This window comes from Quercus robur, chromosome 8, assembly GCF_932294415.1.
Source record: "Quercus robur chromosome 8, dhQueRobu3.1, whole genome shotgun sequence".
NCBI lineage: Eukaryota > Viridiplantae > Streptophyta > Magnoliopsida > Fagales > Fagaceae > Quercus > Quercus robur.
Window position 1 is genome coordinate 38097062 of NC_065541.1, and position 22569 is coordinate 38119630.

Below are 22569 nucleotides of genomic sequence, written 5' to 3' on the forward strand. Positions count from 1 at the left end.
AGAAAAAAATATCTAGGGTCTTCCAAACTTAAAGATTGTCACCATTCCCATCTCTTAAGAAAAAGGAAAAGAAAGGCATGATTGTGTTTCTTTTTCTCTATTTTAAAAACATCATTGAAAAATACCCAAAACCCATTAACCCAAATACTCTAAACAAAAAAGCAAACCAAATGTGACACAAATATCCTAAAGATAGCAAATTCTAACCAAATACCTTTATCAAAACAAAATCTAACCTAGAAATAAAAATCAAAGATTTAAAATCAATCCGACCAGAATACCCAAAACTAATCATATTTAATGCCATTTTTGAAAGACCATAAGTTCAAAATCAATCCAACCAAAATACCTGTTTTAGTTTAGATGGTGTTTTTGGGAGCAAAAAATTATGTTGGTTTGGATTTTTGTTGCAGTGGAAGGCCAGACAAAGTCTTTTATAGATCATATGTAAATCATGTTTGAAGTAGTACTGAAACCTAAATCACCTGGATTAACTACATTTGAAATTACCTGAATTCTTTCTATCTTTCTCACGAAGTCAAAAATCTTCTTAAGTACCTCTTTGTTAGATTTTTGATGCACTTACAAAGACAAAATGACATTGAGGAGTATTTAGTAATTCACCCAGTGAACGATTTTTAAAATTCAGATTTAAAAAAAAAAAAAAAGTTGAAATCTTACAAACATGAGAATGTACTTGGTGAATCTAGTGGACTTGCACAACATGACTAACCCTCCAAGATAGCAAGATATTATCACAAATTAAGATGCATTAAAATTTAAAACAAGAATTCCATAACAAAAGAATAAAGGGTAGTTCAAATAGTTCATATTGTTAATCTCATGCCATAAAGGAAACAACAATTTCTGAAAAATTTATTGACTCAGTTCTTTTAACAAACAGGCAGAGCACATCATTAAACAAAAAATTGAAATAAATAGATATTGAGACTTGAAGCTCAAATATTTGACATACTAAAGTAGAAATGGAAATCCAATTCAGATGCAAAGTTTGCATTATTAGCCTCGTTGATCAAATATGACAAAACTCATCTCTAACATTACAGAGTGTGTGTGTATACTAACGAAATACAATTTAATAATAAAATTGACCTACTCATTGTGATATGTGAACAACATGGCCTTTATATCATAACCCAGGAAAAACTTTAATTTTAGAAAAATATATACTGAGAAAACTTGACAACAATGGTAGAAAAGAAACATGGGAAATGAAAATATAAAGAGGGGAATATATTTCAACAAAAAAATTAAAAACGGCATAAATGAAATGGCAAATAGAGCTTTATTTTTTGGTAACATGAATCTATGTTCTTCAGAACTAAATCAATCCATGAAGATCTCCAGAGATTTCTCTTTGGAGCCAAGACACACTCAAAACAAATTTAACCCAAATATCCAAAAGAAATACCAAATCTAACACAGATAACTGATATTAAAAACAATTCTAACCCAAATTTCTTACTCAAACCGAATCTAAGCCAAAACCTGAATGCAATCCAATCCAATCCAATCCAATCAAAATACCCAGACCTAAATCATATCTAAACCCAAATTTAAAGAACCTAAACCAAAACACAATACAATTCCATTTCATTTGAGGTTTAAGATAGGCCATAACATATACATCTTAAATATCATATTTGTAAGCAGCTGAGATTATAGTATTCCTCAAATATAGTCATGCATATAATGTACAATTATTTGACAATTGACATGTGAAGTGTGACCATCATGCAGGACCAATCATGAAAAAAAAAAAATCATGTGATATATCTGGGTGAGTTATGGCTATTTTGACTTCCCAAATTGGATTTGTTGTTATTTATGAATATTGCTATTTTTTCTGAAGTTGTTTTTACCCTAAAAGGTAAAATTATATTGTATTTAGACACTACTATTTTAAGAGAATTCTGGGAATAGAATCTGGGCTCTGAATTTGGGAAGGAATATTGACAATAAATTAATAAAAGTACTTCAATTAACTGGGAAAAGAGCATGAACAGTTCAATGACAATTATGTTTAAAAGCAGAACTTTTAATCTATAATAAAAAATAAAACAAAAAAAAAGAAGTAATGTTGGAGTCTTACTGTTAGAATAATGTTATCTATCATGCGTTAATAATTGTAAATTGTTTAAACACTAAAATTTTATTGCTTGTAAATGTTGTTTAGATGATCATTTGAAAGTACTATGCACAAATATTCATCATAACAATAGCGTATCACTGACTCCAACCAAATGTACAACAACCAATTATGCATAATACAAAATACAAAACCAAGCAAAACCCATCATAAAAAACTGAAAAGCCTATCTGGATCAATCAAATTTTGATATCATTCCATCTGTGTTGGCAGAATTTGTGATATTGAATTGGAAGCTGGAGTTGTAACTGGTAAAGATGGTGCTTAGGCTGGTGCTCATGTTAGTGGAATTTTCATTCCTTCTCTCTTTGTTTTGGGATTGGAGAAGTTCAAAGCAAGTGAAAATTTGATGAACATAGATGCAAAATGAGCAGTACAAATAACATATGAATCCAACAGCAACTACAATCAGAAATGAAGTCCTACTTGCTGTGAAAATCATTTATCCTCTGAATATTTAGACTCAAGACTTAGTTTGTTAGATAAACCCCTAAACCCTTTAATTTACAAAAGTAAAGCAAGCTGAAGAGTAAAAATTAAATTTAGCATAAGTTTGGGCAATACATGCAATTTTTGCATTTTATATAGCAAATACTTCTGGTAATAAGCTATAATACTTCAAAATCCAAATAGAGCCATAGTATTACATATACAGTTTAGATTAAACTTAAATAAACCAATAATGATATTAAAAAAAAAAAAAAATCCCACAGATGTGTATGTAATTAGGTGTAGAATTAGAACATGTCATAATCCCCAGTATTGTTAATCAAGTTAACCTGGTATAAATAAGAAGATTTGAGAACCAAGGTTCTTAATGCTCATGTTTTAAATACTACCAATCATATATGTTTGCTGTTTCAAGGCTTTCCCTGTCTTCCTGGTCACTTACTTAAGATTTCATAGTAAAAAGACTTAGAACTTGGAGATTCAGCTATTATGAAATCTGCCTCCTGGGGCAGGATGGTTAATGTGCTCATGTCAGTTCTAGCTTTAAAACATTCAAGTTAAGTCTATAAAAATAAAACTCCAGAAGATACAACAATGCAATTGTTTATAGGTAAAGCACACATAATCAACATGATCATTAAAATAGAGTAAAATTCAACCAACCTTCATGACACTTTTACAATTTTATTTGGATTATGTGTCTCAACAGCATACCAATGCAATTATTAATTACTAAAAATTCAAAAAAAAAATTATTTATACATGATAAGTACCAATTCAAATTGAGTTTCATGAGTTCTTTAAATGTAAAGAGAACACTACAATATTTAGAAATTAGATGTACATAGACAAATAGTTAACCCTATACTAAAAAAAATTCAGAAATTTAGTACAAAGGCAAACGAATACCATACCTTTAACCTTGATTCGAATGGAGGAAAAGACTGAAGAGAAAGGCAATAAAAAAGCAGAAATTAATCAGGAATATTAAATCTAAATAAAAGTGAATGGAAGAACAAAAATTAAGAATGAAACCCGCTTTGTTGTTGCAAGGAAGGAACAACACAAAAATAAACATGAAGGTTTGAAAAAAAAAAAAAAAAATAGGGGACTGAGTGGAGACAAAGAAGGCTGACGTTTTAGGTGCCCAAATAATTATTTAATCAAACATACGATTAAGCTAAGCTAAATCAGATGTGCTAAAAAACCTAGATAGCAAAATAAAGCAAAACCTGTAGGATTGTTGTCAGATTTTGACAGTTGGGAGCCTCTTCAATACTATCTCCACTTTCTTACAAAACTTGTAGAATTTAATTTTCTATGAGTGTTTCCCTGACTTCAACAAAAATGAATAGAGAGAAAAAGGGATTAGGAATTGAAATCCCTAAATTGACAGAAAAACCTAATTAAAAACGAAATCCTTAAATTGACAGAAAAACCATTATGTGCCTAGGCTATCAAATCCTTATGGGGAGGAGTCAAAATCATGGGCAAACTAATAGCTTGAATTTTACTTGGCTTCTGGAATTTCATCTCAATTTATAAATCCTTCAGAAGTTCTTTTGACAGATTCAACTATACATATGTGTTTCTGCATTCATGTTCCAAGTAACATAATAATAGGAATTAAAACTATAGAACACTATATCTCTTGCCACATTGTATAAGCATCAAAACAAAAATTAATATCAATGATAAAGATTCAAAACCCTAATTAGGATCTCAAACTATAATCAAAATCAGTACTTTAATATATTTTAACCAAAAGTAGCAGCAAAGGTATTGAGTTGATCGAAACCCTAATTAGGATCAGGCAAATAAAGAAATTCAAATCAGGATCTCAAACTATAATCAAAATTAGTACTTTATTATATTTTAACAAAAAGTAGCAGCAAAGGTATTAAGTTGATCGAAACCCTAATTAGGATCAGGGAAATAAAGAAATTCAAATCTTGGTGATGTGAGAGATTGATGGTACCGCAGTGATGTGAGCGTTTTGGTGTCGTCGATGGTTAAGGCCTCGACGTTGAGTTCGGCGGCGACTTTGTCCTGCTGTAGCTGTGTCCTCCAAAGGCTCGTCGTCTTCTTCGTCACCCAGCGTTTCATCTCCGTCTTTGGAACGGGGATTTCTTGTGGCGGTGGCGACGGCGGAGCAGCAACTGCCGCCGTGGTGTTTTCTTGAGGCAGTGGCACTGTCGTGGTGGTGGTGGCAGTGGCGTTGTCAGCCATTGTGTGTGAGAGAGAGAGAGATCGATAGAAAAACTTAAAGTCGCTTATTAATAGACGGAGACTATATATATATATATATATATTTTTTTTTTTTATAAAAAGAACAAAACCATATTTAAAAATTAAAAAAAAAAAAAATGCTGACATGAAAAATTGTGGAGCTAGCAGAGGTTTCGGTTTTATATATATATATATATATATATATAGATAAGTTAATACAAATAAATTACTATTCTGCCCTAACAAAAAATTCAAAAATTACAAAACATAAAAAAAAAAAAAAAAAAAAAAAAAAAAAAAAAAAATTCTGTACTGGCCGGTACTGTCCGAAATTGACCGGTATGGTTGGTACATGACCGGTATGGTCGATATTTAAACCGGTACGAAACGTTGATGTTTCGATACCGATATACATATTGATACGGTACATACCTGTTGATACGGCCGGTACCGATATGGTATTGACTACCTTAACTTCATTGGCCTCGTGAGTCCAGATATTGCCACTTTTCTTCATTCCGAAATAAATTTTTATCATCTCATTTTGACTTTCAAACAGACATCAAGATTGATTTTTCTGCCATTGACAAGTGACAACTCTCGTCAATACTCACCCATTATTCAATTCCTTTTGTTGCTTTTAAAAGATTCAACCTTGCATTCTTAAACTAAGTGGAAATTTTATTTACAAAGATTTAATGATCTTGGTACTTTTTGGTTAAAAAGGCCAGTCTTGTTTTGCAACATCATGATTTGACAAAGAAAATACAGGAGAAAAAAAATAGAGTCACAAAAAGTGTATTAAAAAAATCAGTCACAGAATAAATTTTCATTCCAAATCTCATGCCTTATTCTTACAAATTACAATCCATAAGATCTCCATTAGTCTCCTAAATAGAAACGATCGACATTAGTCTCTTGAATCCATATGAGTGACCTTTGTCTCCTAAATTCACAGGATCAACATTGGTCTCTTAATCATTGGGATCAACATCTGTCCCCTATACCTATATGGTCTCTCTTGAAATTATTTGATGCTAGACATGGCATCCTCCCTCACCCATAAATTTGTGCTTGAGAGGCTATCTACATTAGCAAGTTAAAAATCAACACGAATTAGTCTCTGACAGGAATTAGGAATAAGATTTTCGTTATCTTACTAGCGAGGATCGAGCGAGAATCTAGTGAAATTTCAGTCTAATTATAATGACCAGTCAAGTGAATCTAGCTTTCACTTGACAAAACCTTTAGTTCATCAATTTCTTTGAGTTACATTAGTTACGGCCCTCTTGGACACATTATTTGTTACATCAAATTTGTCAGTTCTAGAACCTAACATAATGAACCTAAAAATTCAAGCCATAATAGGCTAATAGTGCACACAAAGGTATACGGTTTTCTTCTTAAGTAAAAAATCGACCACTTTCTAATATTTTTTTTAAAAGAAAGTCTATATGAAATATATTTGATATATTCTTCAATTATTGTATTATTTTATAAAACTAAAGTCATGACTCATGAGATGTTCTTCCATTTGAAGCCTTAGGCAATTGTCTAAATAGCCAAAAGAAAGAGTCAATCCCACTATGTACCAAAATTGGACAAGATGCATAATTATGTATTTAAAGTTATCAAACCATATTATGTATTTATTTTTATTCTTTTTAATTAAAAAATTTTAATTATTAATTTAAAAACTTAATATAGGGTTATAATTTAATTAAAGTCTAATTGAATTCCTATTGATAATTAAAACTCTTCGGTAAATTAAAATAAGTATTATTTAATTATTAAAATCTTTATTAATTTTTTTTGGGGAAAATTAAAAACTTTATTTGTTTTTTATTTAGTTTTTCCCTTCCTAAAGTGAAATCATAGCTGCACCACTTTATTTGCATACAAGAATAAATTTTTTCTAGAACCTAGATTTTTTTTAGATTTATAATTAAATGATGAAATTCACAGTCTCATAATAGCTTATCAAAACATAAAGTATTGAGTTTGATCCATTTCTCCATATGGTAATTTATTTGTTGCCATATTGCTTGGCTAAAAAATTTCTCTCATCTTCTTGAAGTTATGTCTAGAGTTATAACACTTAATAGAGGTGAAGACGCCTTGTATGGAGTCCAAATCTTCTATCCTACTCTTCCATGTCCACTATATACTCTACAAATCAAAACATACCACATGTTCATTTATTTTATTAAATTCTAAATTTATGCCTTCTATTATTTCAATTTCCTAAAATAAATAAATAAATAACCCAACATATTTAGATAATTGAAATAATAGAAGACATAAATTTAGTATTTAATAAAAAAGATGGATATGTGGCATGTTTTTATTTGTGGAGTATATAATGGAGTAGAAAGAGTGATAAAAGATTTGGACTCCCTTGTGTGGATGTTGATATCTATCAACTTATTCCGACTTTCAAAAAAAAAAAAAAAAACACAATCAAGAGAGCCTTATAAAACTTGTTGTCATGTTTGCTAGTCCCTGAACTTCTTAGAATACTGGTTGAGGTGTGACTTGAATATAAATGTGCTTAATCATCTTCTTTAATGTTGTAATATCGTCTATAATGAGAACATTCTTCAAGTTAATTAGGTGATGTATCTGAATTTGCTTTACTCCTTGATTTGAGTTTAGAAAAAGGATGTATCTGAATTCTGACTTTGACATGAAGTTTGGTTTTCAGCAATTGTTGAACAATTCTGGAGACATTCATTTACGTCTATGGTCCATTATGTCAGAAGTTTTTCAGGACAATTGTTAAATACTGAACATTGTAGTTGAGAAGATTTAAAAACTAAGGCAGGTAGAGTAACTCAAACACACATTTTCATATTTTTTAAACAACATTCCATATATTTTCACCCATTTTTTTATCTACATGTAATTAAAAAAACTCAAACAACATTATACAAATTCATCTACTAAACGGACCTAAATGTTGACTTCAACCCTTGATTTGATTTTAGAAAAAGGATGTATCTGAATTCTGACCTTGACATGAAGTTTGGTTTTTTTTTTTTTTTTTTTTTTTTTTTTGAAACTGACATGAAGTTTGGTTTTGAGCACTTATTGCGATTGTTGAACAATTCTGGAGACATTCATTTATGTCCACGGTCCATTCTGTCAAGGAGTTTTTCAGGACAATTGTTAAATACTGAACATTTTTTTTTTTTTTTTTGATAAAGTTAAATACTGAACATTGTAGTTGAGAAGATTTAAAAACTAAATGTTGACTTCAACCAAATCCAGCTACCAGAGTTGGGTTTTATTAACTTTCCTCATCTTTTAGGAAATTCTCGCACCAATTGGATGTTGGTCTCAACCATCACATCCACATCGGAGTTTGATCTTTCAACTTTTTTTTTGTCGAATTAAGGCGCTAAATTCTCACACCATGGCCAGCGAAAGTCTGATGTCTGACTTGATATTAAAAACACTGTTAATATTTTTTCAACTTTCACGAAAAATGTTTCTAAAAATAAAAAATAATGTATATCCTTAAGATACATATTAACAAAATCTATAATAATAAAAATGGTGTTAATTGTGCCCGTTAATACTTAACTTTTTTGTAGTCTTTTACACAACTTTATGTGTCTTTTTATCAGATGTGGGTCAGTCTTATAGGAAAAAAGAAAATTGAGCAAAAGAACAAAATACCTTTTTTCACGTCTCTCACTAACTCAAGCTTAGTCAAGCATCTCACACAGGAAAATTTGAAAATTCATGCGTCTTTCACAGGAAAACAACAACAAACATTTTACAGAAAAGAAAAAACTGAAATCACAACCCTCTCACAGGAAACAACAAACATAAATAAATATATATATAAAAAATAAAAAAACTAAAATTACAATCCTCAGGAAACAACAAAGTATCAGTAGATCAAAAAAAAAAACCCATTTCACAAGAAAACAACTACATCAGTACATCCAAAAAAAAAAACCCATAAGAACATATGGGAGAACATAAAATTTTTTTGAGGGAGACGAACTGGGTTGATGGAGGGGAAATCAAGGAGGAGACGAACTGAGTTAGAAAAGAAAGCTGTGAAAAAAAAAATAGAAGACAAGGAAGTTGAGCCAAGAGTTTCATACGAGATAACATAAAAATTTTAAAAGTTGAGAAAGGAGAAGCAGAAAGGTTGGGATAAGATAAGTGTAAGGGTGAACGTGTGGTTGAGAAAAAAAAGGAGAAGTAAAAATAAATAAATTAAAGTAAAAGGTGGCTTGATGGGATACGTGTCTATCGTGGAAGGAATTTTATAAAATAAAAATTATAAATTGTATTACAATACAACAAATTATCACAAAGTTTTCACAACAGTTGAATTGTCAAATCTTTTATGCATTATCTTAAATTGGCATACATGTTAAGATTATATAGAATATGTAATCTAACAGTTGGATTTTCAAAATATGAATTTAGTAATAAGTTATTGGGTAGTATAACATTTTTTTAGAATTTCGTCAGGTGTAACTCGAACTCAACCCTATATTTCTTAATTCGATATGAATTTTAATAAATCTATTGTTAGATTACATATTAGTGGTAGGCTTGAATTATAACAATAGCTACCTACTATTTAAGATTTGTTGTAAAACTATTGTTGTTGTAATTTTTTATTTCCTTATGGTCCACATGCTAAAGTTTCAAAAAATTACATTTGACTTGGTTCAAGAGTTAGTTTCAATTTTGTTATATATATATATATATATATATAAGTAAAAAAAAAAAAAAAAAAAAAAAAACAAAGTTAGTTTCAATTGAAACCCAAAATTTTTAATAGTTACTATTAAAATCATAGATTATTTAATTTTTCGATAATAAATTATTTTAATTCGACTATTCACATAGTCATTATTAAAGTAATCAAATAAAATGCACATTGGACTTATCTGGACCCCAAGAACGTCATGTGGTATTTTATTACAAATTAAACTCACATAATTGATCACATGCAGCTTCATTAATTTGCATTTATCTGTCAAGATTTTTTAAGTTTCCTCTTTTAAAATTTTTTTTTGAGTACCAAAATTCTTTAAGTGATTTGAATGAAATCATTTGTGATGTATAGATTGGTTATATAAAACTTAATCATATGAATTTTCATTATATTTTGTTAGTAATACGTCATTTAGGTGGCAAATAAAGATGATTTAAAAAATTAATGGTTTTAATTGAGAATTTTCAAATTTTAAGGGTTTAATTTAAAACTAACTGTAAATTATAGGAGGAATAATATAATTCCCCTTAAAATTTTCATTGTCTTTTTTTTTTTTTTTGGTAATTAACAAGAAAATAAAGACTGTATAATCCACCACAGCAACGTATCAATAAAGACCTTATATTGAAAAAGGGAGATTGTTACGATTACTTTTCTTGTGTGAGATATATGGAAAATGACCGTCCCAATTGATTTGTTTTTTTATTCATTATTGTCAGTACAAAGGTATGATCAATGTTGCATGTAAAGTTGGATGAAAGTATTCAATTGTAAAGTGTGAAATACCAATGACATTTAAGGTGTGAGGAGTGTTCTTTTTATGCCTTTTCTCTCTCATATCTCGGAGTATTATAATTTGCATTGCAGAATAAAATTCAGTATGCATTGCGACACAGGATAGGAAGGAGGTAGATCTTTGGTTGTGACTTGTGAGCAGATGTTCTTTAATTTCTTTTGTAGAGAGGCTATGTCGAAACTGGACTCATCACAGTGAATTAACAGACTTTTTTGCCTGCTTAGTCTTTTAAGCACTTAGCACCTCTACATTGTTGTGTAAGAAAAAAGGCACCATTACATGGCATGGCACATTGCAGATTTGTACAAATAATTGTTTTAGTTGTCACTACATCTTTGTCCATTGTATAATTTGTTTGTTACTGTGCGTAAAGAATGCACCATTAATTGTTTAAAAGCATGGCGCAATGGTAGTGGAAAATGAATGATATTATTCTGAATATACTAATACTATGTTGCCTAGGATGTGGCTAGAAAGTGAGCTTTTGGACATCACACACGTTTTAGATAGACGTTATCAGAAACATCCATAGTTATTTTATGTTTTAATTTTAATTTTCTTGGTTGGTTTCGCCAGAGGGGAAATTATTGTGTACTCCTAGAGTACTATAAATGCGTACTCCCTCCTTTCATATGAATGGTGGGTTCTACTAATTAAATTCATGGTGAAATCCACCATTTATATAAAGGGGGAGTACGCATTTATAATACTCCAGGAGTACCTAATAATTTTCCTCGCAATGAGTTAGTTTCTTCAGCCAACAAGAAACTACAGGGCATTGGAGTTTTTCTCTATTGGACAATGCAATTGGCAATAGTCATCCAAAAAAAAAAAAATTTAAAATAAGAGGCTCTTTCTAGTTTCTAGCCATTCGAATTCGAATTGACAGTCTTGCGGTCCAAAACGGAAATTATTATTATTATTATTTCTTTTTTTAAAAGAATATTATTACTATTTCTTTTGATAGTGAGGAATTGAGGAAATAGGCTGATGCAAAGGGAGCACACAAAAAATTTATTATGGAGTAATTGTTGCATGTAAATGTAATTTCATTCGTGTGAATTCCATAAGTGTGAGATACACTCTCATAGTCTCATGTATGAGGGATGTTGCAAGCAAGTTTCACACAATAGAAAACCACCCGAATTTCATTATGTCATGTTTCAAAGTTCAAACCCAACATACAAGCTAGATATGTGATACACAAGCTAGATATGTGATAATGACCATACATCCATAAAGATTCAATAACATATTAAAATTTCATTGACTATTCTCTCAAAAACAAAATCAAACAGTTCAACATTAGCTAATCTCTAAAAAAGGCAATAGCTAAAAGAAATTTCCTAGAATATTACAACTGACAAGAAATTTAGCAACTTTGAACTATCAAATTTTCTAAAAGTGACTAAACACTAATGTGTGACATATTTGTAATACAAATCCTAATACTCTTCTCTCATGCACCGTCGTGTCAACGATAGCCCAAACTTTCTACGAACTTCTCAACATCTGAAATAGAGAAAGAAATTATGAGCTTGATAGATCAAAAAGTATCCAAGTCCAAATTGGCTAGATCAAGCTTAAATACAGGTAAAATAGATAAACAAAATATTCATAATTCATAAGAAAAAAATTATATAAAATAGAAATTGTATCTCAGTTCAATTGGAAGATTGCCGTATATTTTGCAATGACTTCCTATTATATCAAAAATTTCATTGGAAATTTTACATGCATTCAACCAAATTTCATGTGCCCAATAATCTTTATGATTATTGTCATATTATATTCTTGTGACTAGGACTAGAACCGCATATAAGCCAATAATAAGCTCCTAAAGAAATTGGTTTTTTTTTTTTTTTTTTTGAGAAAAAAAGAAATTGGTTTTTGGCTTATTTATATTGAGAAATGTTAAGTTTACAACACTTTTGTAATATTTTCATAACAAATTTTAGGTGGCAGATAGCTATTGTTAGCTAAAAAAATCATGTTAGTGGTAAGCTTGAATTATAACAATAACTACTTACTATTTAAGATTTGTTGTGAAACTATTACTGTTGTAATTTTTTATTTCCTTATGGTCCACCTGCTAAAGTTTCAAAAAATTACATTTGACTTGGTTCAAGAGTTAGTTTCAATTTTGTTATATAAAACAAAAAAAAAAAAAAAAAAAACAAAAAAAAAAAACAAAGTTAGTTTCAATTGAAACCCAAAATTTTTAATAGTTACTATTAAAATCTTAGATTTTTCGATAATAAATTATTTTAATTCGACTATTCACATAGTCATTATTAAAGTAACCAAATAAAATGAACATTGGACTTATCTGGACCCCAAGAACGTCATGTGGTATTTTATTACAAATTAAACTCACATAATTGTATTGTAAAATAGCGAAAGCTCAAATTACCAAGATTGATTGTGAAAATATTTTAGGCTTGTGAAAGATCTTCAAGCTAATAATAGAAACGAAGAAAATTAATCCAAAAGAAAATAGACACAAAACACTAAGATTTACGTGGTTCGGCAATAGCCTACATCCACGGGCGATGACGAACAAATTTTACTATAATAAATTTGGGATAATACAAATTGGTGTAGAGGCATTCTCACAAACCCAAATCGCAAATACACCCAAATAAAACTCTCTCACAAATACAAAACCAAAGGTTCACAAATACTAAATACGAATACCAAATACCTAATACGAATTGCGCATAAACCAAAGAGAGAGCCACAAAGCAATTCCAAAAGTTGCAACATACCAAAAGAGAGCGAATCACCAAACTGTAGAACCAAGCAGCAACAAACCTCTCTCACTATTCCAAATTGTAACCCACAAATATCAAATAACCAAACCAAGAGAAAGCCACTTTTCTTCCATTCACACACTCTATTTTTTTCACTCTTTTCTATCCAATTGCCGCAACACCTATGTCCTATTTATACATAGAGCTAGTGGGCTAGTAGTGATTGCATTGCACCAAAATTGCTATGAATCCTAGTCTATTACAATTAGGAAATATAGATGCACTTGAAATAGGAAATAGAATCCCACTTGAAATAGAATTCAAGTCTTGCATGCCACTCCAAAACATTCATGGATTAGGATAATCAAGCCACCAACATCACAAATCTCCACCTTGGCTTGAATCCAATCAAACTTCACAAATGACATTTGCAGACCACCAAATACAAATCCTTAACAAGTCTCCACCTTGACAAGACATCTATCAAACCATTAATGCAAAGCGCTCAATCAATTAGAGCTTAACAAAAAAAAAAAAGTGCAAACTATCCAAAACCACTTCCAAATCCGCCAATGGACACCAAATGCACCCAAAGATGGTGCCAAATCCAAATAAGAGTCCAAAACAAAGTGCATATCACCACAAACGAAACTTCTTCGTCGCCACCACCAAAGTCCCTACAGGTTAATTCAATTTGCAAATACGGAATAAGTCCAAGCAACACTTGAACTTGTGCAAAGGCTTAATCACCATGTCACCACCAAAAATAACATCGTGATTCCTACCTCCAAAAGAAGTATCCTTAATAGGCTCCCATACATCACTGTGTACATAATCAAGCAAACCCTTAGTATGATGAACCATTGTACCAAACTTGGCCTTAGTTTGCTTCTCCAAAGCATGAGGTTCACAAACTTCAAATTTGCAGTTCTTGGCACTCTCAAACAAAGTATTATCGTTGGCATGCTCCAAATGTCTAATAGTGTCTGAAGTAACCTACCCAATCATTACTCCACCTAAAACAGTACTCCCTTTGAGGAAATACATGTTCCTACAACGTGTGGCCATCATCACTACCAAAGCACCATGTTGTACCTTCAAAGTACCATTCTCCATAGCAGTATTGAAACTCTTGGATTCTAATAAACCAACTGAGATGAGATTCCTTTTCAATTCAGGTACATATCAAACCTCATTCAGAAAACGAATTGTTCCATCATGCAATTTCAGCTTGATTTTACCTTTCCCCAAAATCTCATAGGTTTGATCATTACCCATGACGACTGAACCAAGTTCCAACTCTTCTAGGTTGTAAAACCATTCTTTTTTGGGACACATATGGAAGGTGCAAGTTGAATCCAAAACCCACTCATTTGAATGGCAAACAAATGATGAGCTAGTCAATGCAAAATCAGAATCCTCATCACAATCATGTGCTACATTTGCATTAGAATCCTTCTCGTCTTTGTTTTGCAACAAAGGACAATCTTTCTTCCAATGCCCCTTTTTGTGACAATAGGCACACTCATCTTTCTTGAGTTTCTTATCATTAGACATGACCTTAACAATCAAAGCCTTAGTCATCGTGTCCGTTTGAGCTTGCTTATCTTTCATACGATACTCATTACTAGTCAAAGCATTGGACACATCATCAAACTTAATTTCATCTTTTCCATACAGAAGTGTAGTAATTAGATGATCATAAGTATCAGGCAATGAATTCAATAACAAGAGAGCTTTATCCTCACTGCTAATATCAACTTCCAGAATTTTCAAATCAGCAAGTATTTTATTGTAATAATTCAAGTGCTCAGACATAGAAACACCTGCACGATATTGGAAACAGAAGAGCTTCTTCTTTAAGTAGAGATGATTCTCCACAGTCTTGGTCATATACTTGTCCTCCAATTTCTTCCAAAGCTCTTTAGCATTCGTCTCCCTCATAACAAAATACTTTTGATTCTTGGCCAAACACAAATGAATGATGCCACAATCTTGTCTATTAATCTTTTCCCAATCCTTGTCTAACATTCCTTTAGGTTTGTCTTCCAAAGTAATATCCAACTCTTGTTGACCAAGACATCCATAACTTCGCATTGCCACATGCCAAAGTTGTTCGTTCCATCAAATTTCTCTACTTCAAATTTGGCATTAGAAACCATCGTCCTAACTACCAAAGGTTTTGCAGAAGACTTTGACTTCTAGAAGAATCCGCCGAAGATTTTGTAGAGGAATCACCTGACATCTTTCTTCCCAATAATTAGATCCACGAACCAATCACCAAAATCTCCAAAGAGAACAAATCCAAACGTCTAGGTAGCGAACTTGGGCTCTGATACCAATTTGTTGTAAAATAGCAGAAGCTCAAATGACCAAGATTGATTGTGAAAATATTTTAGGCTTGTGAAAGATCTTCAAACTAACAATAGGAACAAAGAAAATTAATCCAAAAGAAAATAGACACAAAATAGCAAGATTTACGTGGTTCTGCAATAGCCTACATCCACAGGCGACGACGAACAAAATTTACTATAACAAATTTGGGATAATTGAAATTGGTGTAGAGGCACTCTCACAAACCCAAATCCCAAATACACCCAAATAACTCTCTCTCACAAATACAAACCAAAGGTTCACAAATACCAAATACAAATACCAAATACCTAATGCGAATTGCGCACAAATCAAAGAGAGAGCCACAAAACAATTCCAAAAGTTGCAACGTACCAAAAGAGAGCGAATCACCAAACTGTAGAACCAAGCAGCAACAAACCTCTCTCACTATTCCAAATTGCAACCCACAAATATCAAATAACCAAACCAAGAGAAAGCCTCTTTTCTTCCATTCACACACTATTTTTTGTCACTCTTTTCTATCCAATTGCCGCAACACCTATGTCCTATTTATACATAGAGCTAGTTGGTTAGTAGTGATTGCTTTGCACCAAAATTGCTATGAATCCTAGTCTATTACAATTAGGAAATATAGATGCACTTGAAATAGGAAATAGAATCCTACCTGAAATAGAATTCAAGTCTTGCATGCCACTCCAAAACATTCATGGATTAGGATAATCAAACCACCAACATCACAAATTGATCACATGCAGCTTCATTAATTTGCATTTATCTGTTAAGATTTTTTAAGTTTCCCCTTTAATTTTTTTTTTTTTTTTTTTTTTGAGTACCGAATTCTTTAAGTGATTCTAATGAAATCATTTGTGATGTATAGATTGGTTATATAAAACTTAATCATATGAATTTTCATTATGTTTTTTTATTAATTAATACGTCATTTAGGTGGCAAATAAAGATGATTTAAAAAATTAATGGTTTTAATTGAAAATTTTCAAAATTTAAGGGTTTAATTTAAAACTAACTGTAAATTATAGGAGGAATAATATAATTCCCCTTAAAATTTTCATTGTCTTTTTTTTTTTGGTAATTAACAAGACAATAAAGACTGTATAATCCACCACAGCAACGTATCAATAAAGGCCTTATATTGAAAAAGGGAGATTGTTACGATTACTTTTCTTGTGTGAGATATATGGAAATGTGGAATGAGAAACAAGTGTTAGAGTTATTCGTTTCGTTTGGCACTACAGTACGAAGTAGAGTTTTACTTGTAAGTTTTATATTGAAAAATAAGCATCTCAATTCATTATTTCTACTTCCTCAAAAAAAAAAAAAAAAAAAAAAAAAAAAAAAAATTCTATATTAGTTTTGGTGCTAAAACTTTGAATTTCAGTTTTTCAACTTAAAACGGTCCTTTAAAGCTCTTCATAAAAATTGCCAAACATCTGACAATTTTTACTAAGATGCCTCACAAAAGGGGATATAAATTTTTTTAAAGTATCATATTTATAATTTAATATAGTTGTACTTTCACACAATAAATAACATAATCGAATGTAAATAAGCACATGTAAATACTAAATATACACTTGAGAAAAGGAAGAATAAAATCAGATCTTGGTTGGGTTTCAAGTTTTTTAAAGAATAAAATCTTCTTCATATTAAAAATAAAAAAAAATAAAAAAAATAAAAAAGAAGAAAGAAAGAAAGAAAAAGTATACATTAAATCCTGGAGCTGGAGGTATTTTAGAAAAATCTATGGCTTGTAGAGTGTAGACCCAAAGTCAATGCAACTTGTCAGTGTTACTACTTAGTACCGTAGAATAGACCGCGTCAATGGTCAAGATAGAAACTTCAAACATAGGCAAGACCACCTAATTGATAAGTGATGGGTAAACCTTGCTAGTTCATTTGGATTGAAGGGGGAAGAAGGAGAGTAAAGTAAGATAGGTTTATTTGACCATTGAAAAAGTACATCGTGAATTCTAAATTTCCAATTGAGAACACAAAAATCAAACCCACAAAAGTGTTCTATTAGCGCAACTTGCGGTCATTTATTTTCCAAAATTTTTTGTTTAAGCTTTGTTGCGTATAAAATTTGTGTGAGAAAGCAAAATGATCTCATATATTGAATAATCACTTATTAATCAGTACAAGAGGTATACGTACAAACTATATTAACCAACTAACAGAATTTCCCGCTCTAATCTAAGTTAGTTACAAGTTTAACAGCTGTCATCCACTAACTAATCACCTAATACTAAGGCAGAGTTTGGATTCAACTTTTCTGCGTTTGCGTTTGCGTTTTTGTGTCTTTTTTTTTTTTTTTTTTTTTTCTTCTGCCGTTGTTTTTGACTTTTCAGCCTATTCACTGTACACTTTTCATCAAACTCAGTACTGTTCACAACAAAATAAGCCGTGGAATGCACACTAGTGGGTCCTATTTACTGTTCACGGACCCACAAATTCCACTTTTCAGCAACTTTTTCATTAAAAATGGGTCCCACGATACTATTCACACATTTAAAAATTATTTTGCTACAGTGTTTTCAGTTTTCAGTTTTTAATTTCAGCAAAATAAGTTCTATCCAAACAGACTCTAAATTACATGTAGTTTACAAATATACACAACAATACGATACCACTGTAGCTTAAGACACTGCAGCTTCTTCAACTTTCTTCTTTAATTTCTTCTTCTTAATAATACTTTTACATTGTGTAAGTTTGTCCCCGGCAAGATTTCGGTTTGTTTCTGGCGAAAACAAGCTCGGTGCCATGAGATCTTCTCTTCAAATGTGCAATTTCTTTTTTCTTTTTTAAATTTTTTGTTAAATGATTTATAAGTTTTTAAAACAAATTAAAAAGACTAAAAAAAAAGGTGACATGTAAGTTTGCTTTATTCACTAATTACTTGACATTGCCACAAATGGTCTTTATTATTAAATCAAATATAAATCAATAGTTTAAAATATGTGTAATTTTGGTGATATATATATAGAAAAATTGTCAACTGTATTTAGATGGAAAAAAAAAATATATTTTGGACAATAGCTTGGTCAAAGAAGTAATGACTCTCTTTAATCCAAATTAAAAAATCAATATTGCCAAGAATATATGTTACTAACAAATGTGCTAGCTTATTCTCTTATCTATCAAGATGGAAAAAAGCAACTCTACGAAAGTCATAGAGACAACGGCATGCCATATTTCACTGGGCTAATTGACGAAGGGGAAGGGATTTTCTCTACCAAGGCTCTCATAAGAAACTGAGTTTTTTTATCAAGAAAAAAAAAAAAAAAAGGCTCTCAGATGTGGCCATTTATCTTATATTGCATTATGGCGTGAGAATCAATGTGACACTAATGAGGCTTCCATTATTTAACTTTACAATTCTCAAATCCATAAGTGTGATGACTCACAACTCACAAGAATTTCGAACACCTACCTCCATACGTGGTTCCAAAATCTAGGAATTGATATGTAGTTTTTGTGAATTGTGGTTGTAGTTGCTTGATTCGGTAAGATTTAAATATGGTACCACTATATTATTCCCAAATGAAGCTTCGTGGACCCAGATACAGGACAAGTCCAAAGGGGAAGTTCAAATTTGTAACTTTTGGCCGACAAAGTCATACACAGCTGATAGCACTACAAGTAATTAATCGTTGAATGTTCACATGCAAATCCTTCTCCAGTTCTCCTAGCAAAAACAAAGGAAAAATTGTTCGTATGCTTGTGGGTAGTGGGAAGGACTTTTTCGCTTTATTTTTATTTTGACGGAGCTAAAAAATATCCATCTTTTTTTTCGTGGGTTGCCTTTACGGAGGAATTTGAAAGCGTGTTTTTTGTCTTTTTTGTTTTTTCGTTCGCCCACGGTGAACGTCAGGATTGACTCGGAGCCATCGCGTGGGACCCAATCTCCTCCATTGACTGTGATTTTCTGCATATCTTTGGGTCGGAAATAGCTGTCTTTAACGGAATATATATTTTTTTTTGAGTAAATAGTAAGTAGTTTATAATACATTTTTTTTTTTAGTAATACAGTAAGTAGTTTAAAATTTAAAATTATACTAATTATTCTCTTTTTTTTTTTTGAGAGATATACTAACTATTCTCTAAATGAATTAAATTACTATCAAATCCATGTAAAAAATAAAAAATAAAAAAGCAAAAATATAAAACTCACTTTTTAAATTTCATTATTTTGATTTCAAGTATCTCTAATTTTACTTTTGTTTAATTGAGTTCAATCAAGACTTTATCTTTGGCTTTATTATCCAATTTTGTTAGGCTAATATAAAACGGCACCGTTTTGTTTTGTTTTTTTTGTTTTTAAATGATTTTTTGAATATTTTATTATAAACAAAAAAAAAATAATAACGATTAATAACAAAAAAAGGTCTAAATCATAAAAGAAGAGGAGATTTCCTCAATGAGGTTCTTGTTCTGTGAAACTGAGTCCACTTTGAAACTCTGAGCCATATCCAATTCTGCCTTCAAGGCCAATACGTTAGGCTGCAAATTCTCAATAAAGTCCTTATTTTTCCCATCTGGATCATCTTCTTTTTTGGGATTTGAAGATTGTAGTTGTTGTGGCTGAGACAACATGGCGGTTTCAAGTACTGGTGCCGTGGTGCGAGTCATTGTTTCAAAGTCCACAACTTGTGACCCTTTTGAGAGTGGTCTATGGATTTAGAGTGTGTTTTGCATTTTTACAAAAATAAAATAAAAATAAAATCACTTTAAAAACGAGTTGACGGCCTATTTTTGCTCCACGTCCTAAAATATGAGAAATTATAACGTTTTCATAATAGACAAGTGACGTGGTCCACCGTCCACCGTTCTACTAAAAAAATTTTACCTGTTTAAAATTGCTGAATTAGGAAATTTTTTTAAACAGAAACTAATTATTGACTCAGCAATTTTAAACAAGTGGGAGTCTTTTAGTGGAATGGTGGATAAGTAACGTTGTTCACCAGAGAATTGTATAATTTCTCCTAAAATATTCAAGCTAGTTTAGGTAATTTCCTTTGGGTTTGAATTGGGGGTAACAGAACCATTTCCAATTTCGCCAAATCTAAATACATGCATTGATGCATGATAGGCATAAGACACAAAAACAACATGATATTTTTTGAAAAATTAGAACTCCGTTTGTTTTGATGTAAAATATTTGCAAAGGTAAAATATTTTACATGTAAAATATTTGTAGGAAAATATTTTTATCTCACAGTGTTTGGTACAACGTAAAATAGAAAAAAAATGGTAAAAATTTAAACTTTTTTTTTTTATTAACTTTCAAAAAAAATACATAGAGATAGATGAGGGATCATTAGAGCTAGTAAAATCAGTTTGATGTGGCGTACATGCTAACAATTAATGATGTATAAAAGCATTGAGCAACACATAAAACCATTGAACGATTTGGTCTGGTATATTAAACGGGAAAGCCCTGACAAATAAAATCAAAGAACTATCACTTGAACCCATGCTGGGTGTCTTTCCTCCTCTATGCTGCTATTTGGTGTATACACAATAGTCTCCTCATAATCTTGTAGCAGTAGATTGGCCATATCTATTACCTAGTTTGGGTGAAGCTGTTTCCCCTTATAAGTAAAACATGTTCCTTGCATTCCATAATGCCCACCCCAACATGCCCGATATCTCAATTTGATGTGTAGTGAAGTGGGTGGATTGGAAATTTAACAGATTGTTTGATAAACTTGTTGCTTTAATCATTAAGTCACTTCCCTTGGTTCATATAATGAACAAGATAGGCTGGTCTAGATTGGCTCCCAAGGGTTTTTTTTTTTTTTTTTTTTGGTAAATGCAGCTTAGTAGCTTACCATCTTGCATTGTACATTGGAGTGCCATAAATCTGGTAGTACACAACCAGTATTGGCTTAACACATCTGCAATAAATAGTGAAAGAAAATAAGATTTGATTACCAAAAATAAAAAGATTAAGTTTGTAACAAAAGTTTTCCCATGAAGCACCTTAGTTTCTTGAGGCAATATACTAAACTAAAACACAGCTAGAATCAAAGTCCATAGAGAATGCTTTTAGCCTTTGATAAGACGGTTAAATATTTTTCTTAACCCAAAAGGGCTTCCTATAAATGCAAGGTCTTCACTGACTCTTTCAAATGCAATAACTTAGAGCTTCTCTTTCAGCATACAACATTATCTTTCACCATTTGGGTCTTCCATACTTCTTTGGCTTCTACTTTTAGTGGAAAGGTTTTGCTTATTGATAACACATATCCAATCTAGAAGCATGCTAGTCATTGTTTCTAGTATCAGCTAGCAAAACACTTACCAATAAGCTTACTCAGAAATCAAATGTGCCAGCAGATCACTTCCACACTGTATAGACTATTGCTTGTCCTTGTATTCCCTATTGACAGCATTATAAAAGATGGAGTGTAAAGTTGTGATTTCCAACTAGCTTTTGTTTGCTTTAATTCCATGCCGAATTTGATTGTAATTTCTTCAATCATTTCTTTATATTTATGTGGGTTTATTTGTAAGGGATGAGTGTGAGAGATTAGTGAAGAATCAAGCTTTAAAGAAGAATCAGTGCAATTCGTGACTAGCTCTCGAGAAGCTCACGAGAAGAGTAATCTGCGAAAGGCCACGTGTGAAGCACATGACTAGAAGCTGAAGAGTCATGCTAGATTGTCAAATTTGTGATTACTTTGCGAGAAAGACCATCTCGTGAGGTACCTGCAAAACTTTCTGTTTGAAAAAAAAGAAAAAGTGCTTTGCCAAATTCTTTACCCACACCATATATACTTATTATCCACGAAATGTAAGGAGTCCTTTTTAGAGAGAAGTCCCTAGCAAAAACACTTAAGAGTTAGAGATTGTTATACCCACAATCGTCTACACATTTTCTCTTGGTTTTCCTCTACTCCTACCTCTACATCTCTACATCCTTGAGAGATTCTTAGCCTAAATACTTACCTCACCTAATCTAAATGTTGAGTCAAGTTTTGGTACCTTTGAGAAGCATTGGAAGGAGCCATTAAGTGGCGGATGCAATCGGGCTGAATAGCGGGATCCG

General features: G+C 31.4%; 2 protein-coding genes across 6 annotated transcripts in view; one reads left to right on the top strand and one right to left on the bottom strand.

The window, feature by feature from the left end:
- LOC126695431 (G-type lectin S-receptor-like serine/threonine-protein kinase At4g03230) overlaps nucleotides 1-22569 on the top strand; it is a 174361-nt gene that overhangs the window by 41345 nt on the left and 110447 nt on the right. The window lies entirely within an intron of this gene.
- LOC126695436 (uncharacterized) lies at nucleotides 3848-4863 on the bottom strand. The gene is made up of 2 exons (XM_050392194.1): nucleotides 4599-4863; nucleotides 3848-3956 (listed from the first exon to the last, which is right to left on the bottom strand). The coding sequence occupies exons 1-2, from the start codon at nucleotides 4847-4849 to the stop codon at nucleotides 3899-3901; spliced, it is 309 nt and encodes a 102-aa protein (XP_050248151.1). The 5' UTR covers nucleotides 4850-4863; the 3' UTR covers nucleotides 3848-3898.

Bases quoted from the DNA above. Each gene is read 5' to 3' on its own strand.
- LOC126695436 (XM_050392194.1), bottom strand. From the start codon at position 4,849: ATGGCTGACAACGCCACTGCCACCACCACCACGACAGTGCCACTGCCT. The intron at 3,957-4,598 runs GTACCATCAATC...TTTTTGTTGAAG, and splicing joins AAAACGCTCACATCACTGCG to TCAGGGAAACACTCATAGAA.